A 20,919-nucleotide genomic window follows, 5' to 3' on the forward strand; every position below is an offset into this window, starting at 1 on the left:
AACATGAGTATATACAAAGAAAATGGGGAAAATTAGTGAAGTAAGGTAAAAATGTACTTCAGGAGTAGGTCAGTGTGTTACATGTATGCAGGCAGGCTGCATTTTGGTTGTGCCCCTTCTAACTTATATCTCTTCAGGTGCTTTTTTGAAAAAGACTTCCAGTCAAAACATTAATTTCTGCTTTTCTTTTCTTTTGCTCTGCATATTCTTAACCCATGTTTGTTGCTTGATGAAGAGGTTCCCGATTTTGTTGCCTTATTTATTGTTAACTTAAAATGCTGACCTACTTAACTTTTTAAGAATTGCTTCTTAGGATTTCTTTTACCTACTGAACAACTAGGTATAAACCCAGAACTTGAGATACTTGCCTTTTGTAATGCCCTCCTTGTCAAAAAAAAAATTAAGCTGATTAGCTCACTTTAGTTCAGTAAACAGGTATGCAACTTGTAGAGGTATATAAAAGCATGCAGACAGTATGGAGTACAGTATGACCTGCATCCATCAATGTACATTACAATTAGCTGATACTCATGAATTAGGTTACACAGGTTGCTATCATGGAATAGTAACTAAAGTAAATTAAATGCACTTCTGCTATTGGCATGCATATGCTGCATTTAGTTTAGGTTTTCATAGCATTGGAGGTTAGTATTAAATTACCAACAAAGAAAATTATGTTCTGCTATTCTGCGTCTTGAGTACTTTTTAAGTATCTTTTCAGTTTGCTATGACAGTTGCTGTAGAAATTATAGTATTTTGAATGGAAGGGTCCAGCACAGGTATCAAAACAGAGAAACTCAAGATGCAGTGGTTCTTGGATGGGGTTTAAAAATGTCATTGCTGTGCTCAGTATTGGCCAACATCAAGCTGACCTTTCAATGCTCAATCTCAAACTGCAGTTCAGAAATAGGACTTCAGGTAAAGCCCTCCTGAATAAATTATGAAGTGGATTGAGATTCCAGCCCTGTGTCCCTTAGCGTGCTGTTGTCCCTAGCAACCTGACATTATAGTAATATCAGCCTGGCAATGATGTCACAGGACAAGTTTATTCTAGGCTAGGTAAAATGTACATATGTGAAACTGCATAATTAAATTGAATTATGTGGTGGTATTTGTGGCTGCGCAAGGCAGACTCAGTAATATAAATATGTTGTCCTTGCTTTTGTACTCGAAGGGTATTCACTGCAGCAGAATTATTAGCATGCAGGGGTAAGTACCAGGGCAGCCTGACTGCTGCTAGCTCAATTGTCCTCTTCTGTTTTGGGGTTTTATTTTGAGATACTGGGAGTGCTAAACATAAACAGTAAACATCTTGCAATGAGATCCTTGCTCTGATTACTCAGAAACTTGTGAATCATACTTGCCTATTTTAAGTACAATGAAGTACGTGTTTTCTGAATCTCATTCTGGTACCCAAATTCTTAGTCATCTAACATGCCTCATACCAGATTCAGCATGGAGGACATTTGGGCCACAGAGGATGTAGACTTGAGATTTGTAAAGAGTATCATTCGTCTGGAACTGCCTACTCAGTGGGTTGTAGATGGAGCTGAATAACACATTGAGCAAGATTTAGTGCATTGTTCAGTCCTGTGCACTGCACTTCAGGAGAATAAAGGAATGTAACTCGGAGCTCAAGTCTGTGTCCTTGTTGAGTAAGGACACAAATTTGTCACCCCATGGTAGATTATGCAATCAGACATTTCAGACATTAATAGTGATTTCACCATTGTACAGTCATCCTAATTGTTGGTGACCTTGCAGTATGGTGGCAAATGTGAGGGACATGTATGTAGCGTAGACATTATCCCCCAAATTAGCCCACAATGACAGTGACTGGTAGACTTAACATAGCACACCCAGTAGCAATTTGACTTGGTCATAGCATGTTGCTGTTATATGATTGTGGTGTTTTTCATACAAATATGGTCAGTAGTGTATAAAGCAGCAGCTGTCTACACCCTGAACAGAGAGGCTGTGATATGTCTACATTAGTCTAATAACACACATTGGAAGTGGCCTGACACACATTAATTCACTGTAATGAGAGAGTGGCAGTGTTTAGTTTTGCTTTTGGGGACATTCACAAGATGCATGAATTTTGTCATTCACATACAAGGTTTTAGGTTTTTTACTGGTGGGCCCATAGCTGTTGCAGTGTTTCCCATATGTATTGATACCCTAGACTGAATGCTGCGCCATGAGTGTACACACCTTATTTACGTCCAAGGTGAAGGCACACATTAATCCCAGCAGTGCATGCTTTGACACATATTTATTCTAATGCTGTATGCTTATAAAGTGATGTGACAATATGGAATATCTATCACTCTAAGATTACGGAATGAGTTTCTAGGTGAGGGTTAGTAAATATCTCTCAAGCACTAGATATTTCATGTTTAATATGAACTAGAGCCCTACATATCCCATCATCATTTTATGCTTAAATAGTTTGAATTAGAAAAAAAAAAACAAAAAAACTTTAAGATATTCTCAGAATTAAGAGTAGAAAAATGAGGCATCTCATTTATAAATACCCACATAAACTTTTTAAAGCTCTGTTCAGATCCCATTAAAATGAATGGGAAACAGTAATCCAAACTAGGGGGTAAAGACAAGAAATAGACAAATGGAATATATCAGGGTTTGGGTTATAAGATACATGAAATGTCTGTACTGTAGGATTTAGGGAACTTAATTTTGTGATTCATTTCTGAGTCAAAAAACACTTACAGTGCAGATTTCATGTGTCACACCCCCTGACCTCTGCTACATGTACAAGTAAATGTGTCTTTTAGAGCAGATTCCTATGAAAAGTTGAAATGTGGGAGTCTAAGCCTAACTGAAGTAAAAAGAGGAATTTCCTTTTGTCAATGGCACAGTGATTTCAGTTTGTATTTTAAAAGGAGAGTGTGCAATGTCTACTCCTATTCACACAGAGCTAATCCCTGAGCAGCTCAAATGACTAGTGAGTGATTAGTAACCCAGGTACTGGAGGTGCTGACCATGGGACGTGAGTGTGAACAGCCTGTGCTGGCTGTACTGAGGGGAAGGAGGAATCGCTGATCACCTGAATGATTAACACCTTACGGAGATCATGTATTTAACTAGAAAACAGTGCCAGGGCAAGGCTGCCTACCATGCATAGTTTTCAGTCTAGTTGGCTGTGGACAGGCACTTGGAAGCCTGCATGTATTACAGGGACCAGCCTATAAGACTATACTTTAACCTTGCATGTACCAGGAATCGCTGATCACTTGAATGATTAACACCTTACGGAGATCATGTATTTAACTAGAAAACAGTGCCAGGGCAAGGCTGCCTACCGTGGCCTACCATGCAGAGCTTTCAGTCTAGTTGGCTGTGGACAGGCACTTGGAAGCCTGCATGTATTACAGGGACCAGCTTATAAGACTATACTTTAACCTTGCATGTACCAGGATGCCAGTGGTGGGGCTAGAGCTGCATTCAGAAAAAACGCCATTCCCTGGTAATTGGCAGTCATGACCTCTGACTCTTTTACCCTTCTACCCAGTGTCTTTGGATGTTGGGAAGAAGATAGGAACATAGTTGTTCATAGAGTAATGAAAGGACTAGATAGCTGCAGGGGCGGGGGGATATGTTAAAAGGAGGAGGTGCAGAGGATCCATGAGTTTCGTAAGAGAAGAAATTGTTTGTGTTTTCTTTGACCAGAGACACTCACAGTAGTCATCTTCATCAGAGTGGTCAACAGGTTTTCATACCGTTTCCTTTTCAGATATTTTTTGTATGGGTGGATGCAATATTTTATAAACATCCATCTAGCCTCAACCCCGTACCCATTTTGCACATGGGGTCAGGGTGTCACTTTAACAGTGACAATCATCTCAAACCAAGGTTTACACCGCCAGGTGTCTAGCCCTGCCGTGGTAGTTCATTCGTACCACACACTTGCACACACTCACCTATGGCCAATTTAGTGTCCCATCCATCTACTGCATGTCTTTGGAATGTGGGAGGAAACCAGCCCACCCAAAGGAAACCCACTGAAATACACATGATCATGGTGTTTAAGACTTTTTTTTAAGATGTCTGTGATTTCCTCATCTTGCTTTCAAGCCGTCTTAAGAACTTCAGTTATCATATCATGCATGTTATAGAAAGATATTGTTATATGTTATTTCTGAAAACATTTTTGCAATTATGTTTGTCTCGCAACATATTTGTTTAACTATTCCTGTCCTAGACAGTAATATTGTCTATATAGTTGAATACCGGCAGAATGAGATGCATATCCTATATATATTTTTCCTGCAAAGGTATTTTCTGATGCCATTTTATTTTCCTAAGGTTCACTGACTTATCCCTCTGAATTAAGGTTAATACTGTGGCCTGCATGGCATAAATGTAATAACATAGTTCTCATTTCATACTGTAACCAGTGCATGTCAATATTCAGCAGTGGCAAATGCTTATCCACCTCCTTAATAAAGTTATGTTTCTGTTTTGCAGAAAACACAGTTTGTGCAGTTTGCAGATGTGTTTCCTCTAAAAAGTTTTGGCTTTAAGCCAGAACCCATGCAGTATCTAGAGGCAGTAGGATGGATTGAGCTGGTCGCAGGGCTTTTGCTGGCATTTGGACCGCGCCTTCTGCAGGAAATCAGCAACTTTGTTCTCAGCATCATCATGATGGGTAAGGCTGGGTGTATTTTCCAAGGAAGTATATCATGTCTTGTTGACCAGTTTGCAGAAAGAGAGACTATGGTATTCCTGTTGTATACTTTTAAAACTGAAATTTCTGGTATCCCACAAATTCGGTAATAAGGTTGTCAAAAAGCTTGTTTTCTCAGCTGTCTGTATGTTTTTGTAACAGGTAAGGCAGTTACATCACCATCATGACTGTATACTTTTTTCACAAAAATGGCTGCCTGCATGTCATTCAACATATTATTTAAAGTTTTACCAAAGGTGTTTGTAACAGTATTACTTCAGGGGGTGCCTACATGTCTGCTGTAGCTGGACAATAAGTGGAATGACAGCTCTGGAGTTACCCGATTATAGTTCAGTAGAAGGGATTGTATATTAACCCTGAATATTTCCTTCTTCCTTTATAACGCTTTTGCAGAGGTATCTTTCTCACCTAATTTTCTCCCTTCTTGCTGGTGTACTCCTCCATACCTTTACCCTCTCTGCCTCCCTGTCAACCTTTCTGTCACTGTTTCTCATGTTTCATGTTACCATCACCACTGGTCTCCTACTTTTCATATGTATGTTTTATGTACATTGTGCTATTCATTTGTATTTAACACTTGTGTTACCTTTGTATTGTGCATTTTGTTGCGCATGATTTACTGCCCTTTATTGATTTACTTCCATTAGTTTAGCCATGTTTGTCCCGCTTGTCCACTGTGTGTGTGTGTGTGATTTACTACCTTTAATTTAGCTAGTCAGTGCAGCATAGCGTACTGTTTTGTAGATTGTCAGTACAGTTATTATTATTGTCATTAATATATACCTGAGTTTAATCATGTGTTTTCATTTTTTACCATATATCCATGTACTAAATTACATTGCATTATTTATAACCTGTTTTGACATCATATACAGTATCATTCATCTGGAACTGCCTACTCAGTGGGTTGCAGATGGAGCTGAATAACACATTGAGCAAGATTTAGTGCATTGTTCAGTCCTGTGCACTGCACTTCAGGAGAATAAAGAAATGTAACTCGGAACTTGTATTATATCTTCTATGCATATTGATGCATATGTCTGTAAGTTTTATTGTCTTTTGTTATAGAGTGTGAATTTCTACTTGCTAGAAAATGGTACTTTGAAATCCTGAAGGCTTATTGGTCAAACTGAATAATGGGACCAGTAATTCTTACTGAAGCCCAACTAAAAAAAAAAAAAAAACAGCAGAGGATGAAAAAGAATCACTTCACCACAAACTTCTCACAGTCCATCATACCAGCCTTTTAAACCATAACTACCAAAATTGCTACAGTTGCCAGGATTAAGGTTTTAAGATTCTAGGATAATGGCTTTCTAAAAATATATGTAGGAAATTGAACTTTCAGTTTACTAGTGGATTTTCTGGTAAACACTTGAAATGTCTGGACCTGCTAGAGTGAGTTCTGAAGTACAGAGACTGAATTGCCAAAAAAAAAACGCACTTAATATACTAAGTCCGAGATGGCCATTTCTCGGAATATTCCATTTTCTCTGTGGTATGATGATCTTGAAGTTGGTATGTTAAGTTTGGGGGGGGGGTGGATGAGGGTGGCTTGCCCTTTCCTGTCACTGGAAAAAAGAAGTTTAAAGGAGAAGAGCGATGTGTGTACTTACAGTTTACAAAGGTTCATAGGTTCATAGGTAGGTACTAGGCTATCTGCCCGAAGGCATTTATAAGCCTAGCCAGAATGTGTTGGCTTTCGCCATCCCCTTAGATTAGTTCCCTGTGCCTCTGTCCAGCAGAGCCACTGAAGTGATCCTCTGGGTAAACGTTCTGTTTCCCATCCACTCATCAAGGTTTCATTTGAAGAGTGTTAGCGAGGAGCTCTGCCTAATGTAGATTGGAATCTTGTTCCAAAGCATGGGAAGTCTCTGGGAGAGGAATCTTTCCCTCCAGCACGTCCTATTTATTGTTGTGGTGAGGTTAAGATCTCTAGAGCGTGTGGCTCGAGGGAATAAGGTTTTCTTTAGGTGGAGCATGTCCATCAATTCTTGGTTGGACATGCCTTTTATGTCAGGCAGAGATCACCTCTGAGTAGGCGGTATACAACAGAGCACAGCTGTAATTTCTTCAGTTGAGCTGCATAGGGCATCTGTTTGAGGCCAGTGATCTCTTGGTGAGGTACTTCTGTGGTCTTTCCAGCTGTTGCAGGTATCTTGTAAGGTACATCCGAAATGGGGCATTGTACTCTATGATGGGTCTGATGAGTGATGAGTAGAGGGGCACAATGACCTCTTTTGATCTGGATGCGAACCCTTTTGTGATTCGGTGGGCCATGTAGAAGGATTTTCTAACCACTTTGGCAATGTGATTATCAAAGGTGAGATTACTATCTACTTGGGTCCCCAGATCCCTTATTACATCTTCCGTATTAGGGGACTACCACCTATATGGTAGTTTGTGGGTACTTTGTTTTTTCCAAAGGGGATGACTATGCACTTTTTGGCATTTAGCTTGAGGCCATGATTTTGACACCAGGTATCCGTCTCAGTGAGACCCTTTTGGAGGATGTCTGTGTCAGCCGGAGAGTCAATTATAGCCCCTAGTTTGCAGTCGTCTGTGAACTTGGTCAGCTGTAGTCCTCCTGTGCTTGCCTGTACCTCTGAGAAGTATATGCCGAACAGGAGGGGTCCTAGGACTGAGCCCTGGGGAATGCCACTTGTAACCGGTTTAGAGTTGGATCTAGCTCTCGCAACTCTTACCATGTGGGTTCTGTCTGTGAGCCAGTTGACAACCCATCTTGTGATGTAGGGGTTTATATTCAGGCTGGTGAGCTTGTCTATAATACAGAATGGGAAATGGTGTCGAAGGCCTTTGCGAGTTCTAGGTAGGCTGTGTGTACCACCTTTCACTCGTCTATAGCCTTGGTAACTGTCTCAAAGAAGTCCACCAGGTTTAGGAGGCATGATCTGCCCTTAACAAAGCCGGACTGGGTAGGGTCCAGTGTTTGGAGGTTCCCAATGTCTCTGTTAATGAGTTCCATGATGATGCGCTCCATAGCCTTGCAGACCAAGCTAGTCGGGCTTATAAGGCGATAGTTCCCAGGGTCTGTTGTGGCTCCACCTTTGTGGAGCGGAATAACCATTGCTATGCACCACTCTATGGGTACGTAGCCTGTGGAGAGGCTGAGTTTAAACAGTGTTTTGGTGAGGGGTTAGTTTGTCCTTGAGCTTGTGTAGGACGCAGCCTGGGACACCGTCCGGTCCCATTGATGCTGTGTTTTTGGCTGTACCCTGTATACAGAACAACTGTCCACCTCTTAACTCAAGAATCAGTGGAAATCGGGGAAAATTATGAAAATAGTTAGTATGAAAGGCCTCAGATCAAGGACACGTTAAATGTGGTTTTGTGTAATTAGAAATTTCATGGGTTAAAAGGCAAAATAGTCTTAAGTTCATAGCAGTAATATACAACACGGGTTGCACTTTCTACAGATAGAAATGATGACTGAAGCTGTGTGGTTAGTTTGTACATATTATGTCATGAAAGCAACTTTAACTGACCTCACAACAGAAGTTAATAGCTTTTAAATGTATCACCAGTGAAGTAGAATCAATAATAAGTGAAGCAGGAACTGTCATGTGCTGTAGACCTAATTTACCTAAGTCTGGCTTTGATTCTTTATTACTGGAAACTGAAAATTCTGCTGTGCAGGTTTAAGACAGTAAGAAGCATTCACAATCAGAAAAATTATTGCAGCATCCATTACATTATTTTATTCATAAGCATTTTATTGCAGTATTGATAGATTTACAAGCAGTGCAAACCACATTCATGGTGCACATGACAACATGCTGTTGAGTAGGTCTTTCCTTACCAAGTTCATAGCCATCTCTTTCTCTTTGCTAATTTGTACACAAGATTCTAGTCCAGAACCAGCTTTCACAGTCATTCAGGTATTTCTTAGCTTAGTCAATATGTTATTGATGTAGCATTAGTGTGAGGTTAATAATTTAGAAAAGAAAATAAATATATACAGAATGATTCATTATGTATTCTCTTAGACTTAATGTTACTTTCCAGGTTGTTCCTACTGTTTTGATGTTATATGTGAGCATGTGAGTACCTTCTGAAATACCACACAAACTTGAAATTGTTCAGTTAATAAAATCGGAATTCTAATTTGTCTTTAAACAGAAAAAGAAGGAACTGTTTACATGCACACCCCCTGGCTCAGCAGCCATTTGGAAGACCAAAAAAAAAAAAAAAAACACATTTCTCTGTATTCGGCTTCAACTGTAAATTAACAGAAACCTATTTTATTGAATTATGGTGGTTGTTTTCTACTCCTTATCTTATTGTGGTTCCCAAGGTCCTGCCTGTGCTAAACAAATGTCCCATTTTTTCCATTTCTTAATCAAATGTCTCCCTTGTTTACCTCCCCATGCCCTCAATTCCAAGTCTGTAAGACATGTCATGATGGGGATTATGTCAGGCAGTTTAGGTTTATCTCTAGATTCCCATGCAAGATCTTTTTTGGCTGCTATTTGCAAAAGGGAGCTAAGGGATCTAGCATTCCTGGGATAAGAGTTTCCTATTCAACTTGGCAACATAAAATTTTTGGTAAGAGTGTAACCTCTGCCTATTACAACTATGACCTCCCACCACTGGACCAGTAACCAAGGAGCCCCAGTCCTTACCACTGGCAGCAGTGGCGGACATACACTGAGAGGATGATTGGTACATACACAGTATTCCCAGATGCAGCTCTGTGTATCAAGTGCAGTTTAGCTTAAGAGCACACATAGACCACAGTCAGTCTGGGGCTGGTTTCTCCCTTTTTCTCCAGATCCCCAATAAGACTCCCTACTAGCACAGCTATGGAGTTGAGATATCAGTTGAGTGCCCAAGCCAAGACCTCCAGCACCCTCTCTATCCAACCAGTGCTTCATGTCCTTGCCCAAGTAGCACACACACACACACACACACACACACACACACACACACACACACACACACACACACACACACACCTGGGAAAGGCTGGCACAGGTTTACTAGCTATGCCCCCTTTTGTCCAAACTATAAGGTAGTTATCACTGCAACCAGCCAATCCTTATCCTCTACTTTAAGCCCTTAACAAAGGGTGTTCAGTCTTATTGTGTAGGGTTACTATTAATACAAATGGTAGTTTCACCAAGAGCAAGGCTATTAGGAGTGGCCTACACAGTGTCACCAAGTAAATATGCAAGTACTCTCAGAACTTAAATATCTCTACACATATCAGCCACAGTGAAGTGTTTAAATATATTTAATATTTAATAATAAAAGAACAAGACAATACTAGGTATATATTTACAGTGACATCAGTGTTCAAAATCACAGACCATATTTAAAACAACACTGCAGGACAGTCTCAGATAAATAAAGAAAAACATTTAAACTATGCTTTGCTATATTTCTGACTATACCTAAGAGAATTGTACTGTTCCCTAGAAACTTACTTAATTAGAGCAAGGCAGGTGTGGTGAATGAATCTTCTCTAGTTGTTGTCAGGTTCAAAACAAAATACAGACTATCTCTCTCTAAGAGACTTCTTAATATCTCAAATATTACTGCTGGGGTAACTTTCAGAATAACATAATTTCTTGTCATCTGACTCCAGGTTCCCAGGCCCTGAAACAACCATTGATGGCAGATGGTAGCATTTAGCATCTGCCTGTAAAATACATACACAAGGGCTTTTCCTCAGATCTTTGGCAAATAGTGGAAGTCATAAAACAATAAAATACTTCCAAGACAATACAGAAAGCTCCCTAGTTTTAGACATTTTGTGTCCTCACTGCACTGAAATTGAAAGACAACATCTTTTTATGGCCTAGCCATAAAGTAGTTTAATTTCAGTTATTTTTCTGACGTTAACCTCCTGTGTTCCAGTTTCCACTGTTAAAATATACATTTGAACAGTTACAATAGTGCATGTACATTTCTGTTCTATTCCAGTAGGGTACACTGTGGATACATTTCAAACAGCACTTTGTAAAATACCTCTTCAGCACACGTCTGTACAAACCATCTTGTATGACATGCAACTCTAATATATTTGTAACACAAACATCTTATATGAATCCTGTTGATATTCACAAATGACATATAATTATTTACAAAATTCCAGATAGCTGTGCTGACAGTATCTCCCTTTGTCATACTTCTTACTCCCTCGAAGACTCAAGAGAATTTTTCAAGTGACCCTTGAAAAACGTTGCTTGAGGGGGATGAGCCTATCTGGGAATACCTTACCCCGTTCCCTGTCTTAAGAGCCCATCTGTGTTTGCATTGATAAACCACTGTGGTGCTGCACTGCTGCATGTTAGTAACTTGGCATTTTGCTGGCTGTCTCAATGTAGCCATGTTAAGGGATTGTGGTCTGTAACTACAGTGAATTTCCTTCTATACAGATAAGGATGAAGTTTCTGCAGTGTCCACAGTATGGCTTGACATTTCTTTTCTACAGCTGCGTAGCATTCCTCCCTGGGTTGGAGCCTATGGCTGAGATATACCACTGGGTGCTCTTCTCCCTCTGAGGAAACCTGGCTGAGTATAGACCCACCGCATGGTTTGAAGCATCCACCTGCACAACTAATTATTTGCTGTAGTCTGGACTGGCTAACATAAAGGGTCCACCCAAAGCTTCTTTAAGCTTCTGGAATGCCTGCTCACATGCTGGGGTCCACACTACCTTATCTGGCCTATTTTTCCTTGTCAGGTCTGTGAGGGGAGCAGCTGTGGTACTATAATTGAGGGCAAACTTTCTGTAGTACCCTGCTGTCCCTAAGAATGCCCTCAGTTGTTTTTTGTTAACAGCAGCAGTCCATGCCTGAATGGCTTCCACTTTGACAAGTTCTGGCCTGATCTTACCACTCCCCACTCTGTCCCAGGTAGGAGACCTCTGCCATACCCAGCTGACATGTACTGGTCTTAATAGTCAACCCTACCCTTTGTTGTTTGCTCAGCACCTCCATGACATGCTGAAGGTGCTCTTGCCAGGAATGGCTGTAGATGGAAATATCATCCAGATAAGCAAGGGCAAAATCTCCTGCTCCTGCTAGGATACAATCCACCAGCCTCTGGAATGTTGCTGGGGCATTTTTCATCCCAAAGGGCATCTTTGTGAACTCGTACAAGCCAAAAGGAGTCACAAAGGCTGACCTCTGTCTAGTGTTGGGAGTCAAGGGCACCTGCCAGTAACCCTTGGTAAGGTCAATAGTGATAAGATACTTAGCCCCACCCAGCTGCTGTAGGGCTTCATCTGTCCTAGGCTTGGGGACAGCATATGACTCTGTGTGACTATTTAGTTTCATGTAGTCCACACAGAACTTGGTGCTGACATCCTTCTTTTGTACCAGCACTACTGGGGAGGCCCTGGGACTGCTGGACTCCTGGATTACCCCTAGTTCCAACATTTCCTGTATCTCTTCCTGCAGAGTCTGTTTGAGTCTCTCAGGCAACCTATAAGGGACCTGCTTAATAGGCCTTTCGGGTCCTGTATCCACATGGTGCTGCACCAGGTGGGTGCACCCTGATTTCCCAGTGAATATGACCGCAAACCCCTGTAACACTGCTTTATTTCTTGAACCTGTGTAGGGGATAGCTGCTGGGACATTGCTACCCCTTCCACTGAGGTGTCAGTCTGAGCCTCACTGAGGAGATCAGTCACCAGATCCCCCTCAGACTCCTCCTGCCATCCACTGGAAATACTTAGCATAAGGGCCTCCCTGTCATAGTAGGGTTTTATCATGTTAACATGGCACAGTTTGTGACCGTACTTCCTGCATAGCAGTTCTACCATGTATTTAACATCACTGACCTTCCTTACCAATTTGAAGGTTCCCTCCTAAGCTGCCTGTAGCTTTTTATGCTCGACAGGAATGAGAACCATAACCTGCTGCCCCACAGCATACTCTCTAGCTTGAGCATTCCTGTCATACCAGACCTTTTTCTGCCGTTGGGCTTCTGCCAGGTTCTCCTGAGCCAAACCCATGAGTTCCCTGAGCCTTGTTGTGAGATTTAGAACATATGCCACAACAGACTCCTTGTGGGATTCACACTCACCCTCCCAGTCATCACAAATCAGATCTAGAGGTCTCCTCACCCTATGCCCATACAGTAACTCAAAGGGTGAAAAACCTGTGGATTCCCGGGGCACCTCTCTGTAAGCAAACAAAAGATGGGGCAGATATTTGTCCCACTCCCTCTTAAACTGGTCTGCAAATGCCCGTAGCATGGTCTTTAGTGTAGAGCTTAACCTCTCCACCAGACCATTATTCTGAGGGTGGTAGGGGGTGGCCTTTAGATGCTTCACCTCACAGTGTTCCCACAAACAAGCCAGCAGGTCTTAATGTGAAATTGGCACCTCTGTCAGTCAGGATTTCATTTGGGAAAACTACCTTGCTGAAAATCCTTTCTGCCTCAGTGGAGGACAGAGCCACCACCTCAGGGTATCTGGTAGCATAATCTACTACAGTTAGGATATACTTCTTCACTGTGGAACTTGGGGTACTCAGTGGCCCCAGAGTATCCATAGCTACCCTCTGAAATGGGTCCTCTGTCACAGGCAAAGGCATCAAAAGAGCTTTGACCTGGTCTCCTGCCTTGCCTACTTTTTGGCAGTGCTCACAGGTCCTGCAGTAACCTGTTACATCCCTGGAAATGAAGAAACACAAACATTGAGAAAAAAAGCACCTTTATAAAACAGCAAAGCTTTCGGGTTACACAAAGAAGGGCATGAGACCCGAAAGCTTTGCTGTTTTATAAAGGTGCTTTTTTTCTCAACGTTTGTGTTTCTTCATTGGATATTTTTACAGCATTTCAGACTTGTAGCAACATCCCTGGAAATCCCAGGACAATAAAAGTTCTGCATAATATGTCTCTTTGTATGCTTTATGCCCATATGACCTGCAGAGGGAATGTTATGGGCTATGGCTAGAAGTGCCAGACGGTAGGGTCTGGGCACTACCAACTGCTGTATTCTCTCACCCTCTAACTCTCACTCAGGCGTCCACTCTCAATACATTAACCCTGTGTCCCAATATACAGATTCCCCCTTTCCTTGAGAATCAGGTGCCTCACTAGCTACCTCCTTCAGGCCTTGTATTGTAGGGTCTGAGAGCTGAGCCTGTCTCAACTCTCTCTTTGTTACTCTTCCCAGCTCCCCTTCTGCAGGAAGTCTGGTGTTTTCTGACAGCTGTGCCTCACTGTCAGCCTGGGTACTACTACTACTACTCACCTCTGTCCTTGCAGTCACTTTGTACAAGCAGCTGTGGCTCACCTTCAGTCTCACTGCTATAGGGTAGCTCCCTCCCTGAAGTAGCCACTTCACCAGTCTTGGCTTCAAGTGTGGGGTCTGTCTGGGTCGTTCCCCCTCCCCCAGGCTACCAGATGCACATGCTTGTCTCCAAGCTTAACTGCATGCACACAAGGTGCTGCATTATCAAAATCTTTCCCTATCAGGACACCTGCAGGGATATCCTCAAACACACCTACTTGCTTGCTTCCTTTTCCACCCTGTCAGTCAAGGTGAACCCTAGCCAAAGGTATTTGGAATTGGGCCTCACACACACACACACACACACACACACACACCTGGGAAAGGCTGGCACAGGTTTACTAGATGTTGCCCAGAGTATAAGGTAGTTATCACTGCCACCAGTCACTCCTTGTCAGCTGCTTTAAGGCCTTAACAAAGGATGTCAAATCTTACTGTATAATATTACTATTAATACAAATGGTAGTGTGAGCAAGAGCAAGACTGTTAGGAGTGGCCTACACAGTGTCACCAAATAAATATGCAAGTACACTCAGAACTTAAACATCTCTACACAGATCAGCTACAATGAAATGTTTAAATATATTTACTAATACTTAATAAAAGCACCAGACAATACTAAATATATATTTGCAGTGACATCATAGTTCGAAATCAGAGAAAATATTTAAAACACCATTGCAGGACAGTCTAAAATAAATAAAGAAAATCATCTAAATTATGCTTTGCTATATTCCTGACTATACGTATATGAGAATTGTACTGTTCCCTAGAAACTTACTTCATCAAAGCAAGGCAGATGTGGTAAATGGATATTCTCTAGTTGTTGTTGTCAGGCCCAACACAGAACAGAGACTGCTGTCTGTCTCTAAGAGACCTCTTAAATTAATATCTCAAATGTTAGCTGGGTTAGCTTGCAGGATTACATCATTTTTTGTCATCTGACTCCTAGTTTCCAGGTCCAAAAACAACCAAGAAATGGATATGCTGCTCCAATAAATATATAAATCAGTATGGAAAGAGAGTCCCTACATGCGTGGCACTCTAGGCAGGCACCTAATTGGCCTGTGTGCAAGTTTGGTCCTGCATAGAATATTATTCTCATTTCTGAGAGCATGAAAGATATAGGTGCATAAGTTTACAGGAGGACTTGGTTAGCAGGCTTGAAGTTAACAGGAGCAAAGTTAGAAGAACAAATGTTAAAAGGTGGACTGCCCTTGCACAGTCACATGATCAATTTAAAACAATGTGTTGGTTGCTGTCCTTGAGCATTTTTTTATGTTGTTGGGTATTTTCTTGTTATGCATTAATTAAATTAATTTTCATTAAAGTTGCTGTTTTTTTTTTTTGGTGTTGGTAATGAGTTTGTTAGTGTTGCCTCTGGTTTTGATCTTTGCTTTGAAGAGAATTGTTTAGCAGGTGCCAGGAGTTTGTTTTCTATTAAGCTACATCGGGATCCCCCATTGGAGGTTTACTGATCAAAACTTTGGCCATGGGAGTGCTGGTGCTAAGGGCAGTCTGTGTGTAAACCACACTGCTGTTTTACCAGTTTTATTCTGTTTTCAGCCAGTCTACTTTGCTTTTCACTTGCGTAGATATAAAGCACCACAGAAGGAAATTCAGAACTACCTCATCTCATAGCTGGATTACTCACCAAATCCCTCTTTGATGAAATGCACTTGTCAAACCCACTAACTTCCTGGTTTGCCAGCAGAGCAAATGCATGCTTTCATGTAAAGCAAAGGAAGCCAGGACACATCAACCATGCAAACTCTGTCGGGAAACAAGCACTAAAACATGTCATTTTTGCCTACAGGGCAGCAAGCTCACCTACATTCTCATGTTGGGGGGGTGGGTTTGACCCTCACACTCCATTTTATATGTATCATCAGAATGGTCATACAACCATGGAGAAAGGGGGAAAAATCGGTACCAAGTAAATCTAATCACTCCCCTTTTTCTTAACTTATGTAACCATTGAAATGTTGTTCCATTCAGTTTGGAAAGCTCATAAAGGAATAAGCTAACTTCACAAATAAGGTATTGATGAACTGGGATTTGGCAAAAAAATGTTCTGATGCAATCAGTCAAGTTTGCCTGACTCATGTAGCTGGTGACCTGCATTTGCCCACTGCACATATTGCTCCTCTCATCTTTTGCTGTTTCCCTGTTTACCCCACAGACTAATATAACTTATTTCTGTTTTTCTTTCTCTGTGCTGGTTCTTAAAACAGCCAAAGAAGATTAAATCGGTGTCTTAACAGATTTTTTGAGCACGGCCTTGATTCTTGCCATATTACTGCTGTATAGCCACACCACTTCAGGATGGATACCCAAAACAGCCTTGCTGTGTTACATTCCTGGTCCCTGTACCTAGGCAACTGGACAGGATCGTCTGGCTTCTGTAAGATTGAAGTTGTTGGGTAAAGAAACCTGTAGATCTGATGTCATCCATTTCATTCTTCCTCAACACATATCTCCTCGGATATAACTTGGCTGCATACTCCAGACGGATTGAGCTCCTCCCTCTACCCATAATGGACTATTGCATCCCTATTACCTCAGATCTTGTTTGCCACCATCGCGAACAGATGCAGGTTCCTCTCTCAAGCTTTAGCAGTTATATTTTGTGAGTTATTTTAGCTTTTTGATTTTGTAACAAATTTATCCTTTTTTCTTATCTATAACTATCTGCCCTCTTAGTTTCTCTCACAGGATGTTAGGATTTTTTTTTTTACTAATTTTCATCTCTCTCTACTATTTTGACAAGTAGAAAAACCTTTATTACCATTGTTGGTATTTGCCTTTGCTTCCCCTGTTACTGTTAAGGTATCTCTCCGTATTATCATTGCTGGTAATTAAAATCATTGGCTAATTTTCCTTTTTCCTCTAACTACAAAAAAAAAAAAAGATAAAAATAAAAAAAATCCTCTCTTTACTTTTTGTTTTTTTTCTATTGTGTATTTGATTACCATGTCTAGTAAACCAATGGCATTTAAAAATGCACTTCTTGTGGCATAAAATTCCCAATTCGAATGCACACAAGAGTGATTGTACGGTCTTGGAGCCGGGCTTCTGGACACTGTGCATGTACCATGTATTCCACCTTTAATCCAAGAACCTTGACAGATAGACAAAATAAGTTGATTTTAAAAGGTTGTCTTCCTGTTTCATGTTTGGGGGCTCAAACCCCCTTCAAAAGTCGCAAGTCTGCTCTGTTGGAGCATGGAAAATGCTCCCCACCGAAGTCCCCAAGGTCTTTGTTGGAACCACCATCCAAGACCAGAAAAACTTTTGAACCGACTCTGCCTGATCCAAAGACCTGGTCCTCTAATTCTGAAACCTCAGATCCCAAGGCTTTGGCTCCTGTCATTCATTATTTCAGTAAGCCCTACAGCAACACCCTCAGATCCTAGGTCTTCAGATCTGAAGCCTTGTACTTCTCACAGGAGTCTTACTCCAGATTGTGTCATGAAACCCATATCATCCACCCTGTGCTCTACTTTGCTTCAGATACCAAAGGAACATTCCAGTCCACCATCGACTAATTCTTCTAGGTCCTCCAGAAGCTTATCAGAAGTACATATCGAATAAGATGATGTGAAAATTTCTCAGAGCGCTCAGATCCAGATAGAGTCTTACCAACTCTTTCTCCTATCAGATATATGAGTCTTCCCATAACCTCTTAGATCATTGTATCTCCTTCTCCGATACGTCCAATGGTTTTGGACTCCCAGGATCCAAAATTCCTGAGAGGTTCAGCATTTGGTTCAAAGAAAATATCTTCTTCGGCTGTGTCCATATCCTTGACTAGTTCCATCCTGATACCTTCTAATCAGAATGGGTCATGGAGTTGAAGTTTTGGCATTGGATCTGAGGGGCCATGATCAACTCCAGTGTTGTCAGATCCATCCCTCCCCCTCCAAGCCTTGTCTTTGGATTGTTTGACTCCGGTTTCTTCCTCGAGGCACAGATCTGAGAGTGGTCAAGACCTACCGTTATTGGGAGTTTCGGCTCTGAGAAGGCTGGTCAAAACCTCTCCAGGTCTGTTGGCCTTTGAGGTTGTGGAAAGGACTTTTTTTCTGTCCCCTGTCCAGAGAACTGCCTTTTCAATTTTCAGATCCAATCCCCTTTCCCTCATCAGCTCTGAGTCAGTCAGACCTACTCCACAGAGACTGCCAGTTCCAATAAGTGTCCAACAGGCCCAAAAGAGGAACTTCCCCTCTTTTCTGACACCTCCCCTGAACATCCCGCAGAGGAGGTACATCAGCATGCAAAAGGAGACGCATTGACTGCCCGATGGAGTCAGTCATGGAGGATACCAATTTTGAAGAAGGGAAAAAGGTCCCCCAGATCACCACCAGATGACATCTCCTTTGGAGTCATTTTAGAGATCCTAAAACAAAAAGGTGGCTGGTCTTCCCAAAACCCCTCTCCAGAAGAATCAGTATTTTTGGAAGGTTTTGGTTCTCGCCCGTTTATGTCTTGGGTTACCCCCCCCCCGGCAGAAAAACCTATTGTTTTGGTTTCCCTCTGGGCTCGGAAGGAACCAGATACAGTGGAACCTATCCTGAAGAGACCTGGCAAATTCTTAGCCCTGCCAAAAGACAGGAGCCACTGGAGCCAAGGAGTCCCAGTTGATGCTATTGGTGGTGGTGGTGGCAGCCACCAAGAAAGAGCTAGCAGAAAAGAGCTCTTCTGTTCATCTGCCATACAGGGAGTCTAGGGTGCTGGACAGATTTGGAAAATGAGTCTTTGCCTTGGCAACCATTGCACTGTTGTCTCTTAATTAACTGCCATACTTCACAAGGCTTCAGAGAGATTTGACCAGAGAGCTTTCAAATTATCTTGGAGTGCATATCCACCGAGGACTTCAAAAGAACGTCCTCACACTGGCCACTCTTTTTTTATCTGTTTCAAACTCTTTGGTGATGTTTGACTTCTCACAAAGCTGAAGGCACCTTCCAAGCTGCTGGCTCAGGCATTGCCCTTAGGAGACATGCCTGGATGCAGCTATGTTACTTTACAGAGCCTTTTAAGACATCTTTTATCAACACCCCATTCAATGGCACCTCCTTATTTAGGCCATCAGTGAAAGAGACCCTTACCCACAGTGACCAAGAAGGGAAAGACCCTATCTGCTGTGGGAGTCAAGTTCTCTGCCACTTAACAAACCTTTTCCAGGAACCAGAGAGGTGGTAAGAAAATTTGGTTCTGCAAATCTCAGGGACTTTTTCAGGATCTGTGTGGGGACAGTTCCTCCAGAGACAGAGGAGGAAGTTCTAATGGGAGGTGCCTTAGAGGCAGAGGAGGCCTGCTGATCCAGGGATTCCAGGATTCTTTTTCCGGTCAGACCTTTTCGGCACTTCTGAAGTGCTGCCAGACTATTCTGCTCTGGAAGCAGTCAGGGGACAATTATCCCTGTACCCAGAAGACTGGGCAAATATAGCAATAGATACCTGTTTGCTAAAAATCATATTTAGTGGTTATTTCATTCCATTTTTCCAAATTCCTCTTCACAAAAAGAAGAAACTTCCAGACCTACCACCCAGTCAGAGGAAGGCCGTAGCACAAGAAATTCAACAGGTGCTAGAAAAAAACCCCATCAACATCAGGGGGGATATATTTCCATAAGAACAAGATATCTGATTAAGGTGAGAGACAAAAAATATAAGAAATGGAAGAGAAGTCAAACTACAACTTATTGAAAACTGAAATAAACAAGCTGGACAAACAGATTAAGCATAGTGTGAGACAAGATCAAGAAAATTTTGAAGAAAATTATATAAAGATATTGAGCATAATAGGAAACCTTTTTATAGATGCTTAAGATGTGGAAGGAGTAAAGACACACAAATTGATAAACTGTGTGCAGATTCTAAAATTAATTCTCGGGTCTATATTAGAACACCGAACATTTAAAATGTCAAGTGTTCTAATATCGACCCATTTTCAGTGAATGCTGAAAATACTGAAGAAGCAGAAAACCAAATTCTTTCCTAGGGAAAGAATTTGGTTGTCCATCTCTGTTGCTTTGGTATTTTCAGCGCTCTGTTGGAAAGTTACGGGTTGGGTTCAGGTAAGTGTGTGATTGAGTGCAGGTTAGGTATGTGTGCGACTGTGTGGACATGAGGGTTAGGGCGGGTTAGGTGAGTTAGGGTTAGGGCACGGGTGAGGTGAGTGTGCGATAGTGATGACCTTAGGGTTAGGGTTTGGGTTAAGGTAAGTGGATAGTTAGTGGTGTGTGTATAGTTTAGTGCAGGGTTAGGTGTAAGATTTTAGGTATATGTGTGTGGATTGTGGTTTGTTTGGTGTGCTTGTGTTGTGTGTATGTGTTTTGGAACAGTGAATTTTTTCCCTAGGAAAAAATTTGCTGTTCTGAACGTCCGATGTTTGGTATTTTCGATTGGTAGGGTTCGATATTAGAACACTCGACATTTTGAATGTTTGGTGTTCTAATATAGACCCTAATTCTCAGACACAACAGGTTATAGATATATTTACAAAATCTTATGCAAAACAGTTTGGCTCCACAAAAAGGGTGATAAGATGTCCGAGTGACATCCAGGAAACTCCATATACCGGAAGCAAATTAGATTATATTGAAAAAGAACTGCACAAACTGGATCCAAACAAAGCATAGGGAGCAGACAGAATTAGTAGTGACCTGAGAACACTTCAGCAAGAACTTACAGTAACGTTATATTTATTATTCATTAGGCCATATAAATATGAGGAGATTCCTCAAGATTGGAGACATGCGCTTATTAAGCCTGTCTTTAAGGGAAAGGGGAATAGGACTAATCCAGAGTCATATAGACCTTTAAGTCTACTTTCATGTTGTGGAAAAATAATGGGGAAGGTAATATTGAATAAGTTATTGTCAGAACTGGGTAGGTTGGGACTTGAAACCATATATCAGCATGCATATGTTGAAAAC

The 20,919-nt window shown here is 41.5% G+C and overlaps 1 protein-coding gene across 2 annotated transcripts in view; it reads left to right on the forward strand.

The window, feature by feature from the left end:
- Positions 1–20,919, forward strand: part of TMEM35B (transmembrane protein 35B) — a 602,314-nt gene that overhangs the window by 362,875 nt on the left and 218,520 nt on the right. For both annotated transcript variants that reach the window (XM_044059434.1, XM_044059442.1), the window contains exon 2: positions 4,492–4,672. In XM_044059434.1, coding sequence (XP_043915369.1) covers positions 4,492–4,672 — 181 coding nt within the window. The remainder of the gene's footprint in view (positions 1–4,491; positions 4,673–20,919) is intronic.

This window comes from Protopterus annectens, chromosome 1.part2 (genome assembly GCF_019279795.1).
Source record: "Protopterus annectens isolate FY-2018-M chromosome 1.part2, PAN1.0, whole genome shotgun sequence".
NCBI lineage: Eukaryota > Metazoa > Chordata > Ceratodontiformes > Protopteridae > Protopterus > Protopterus annectens.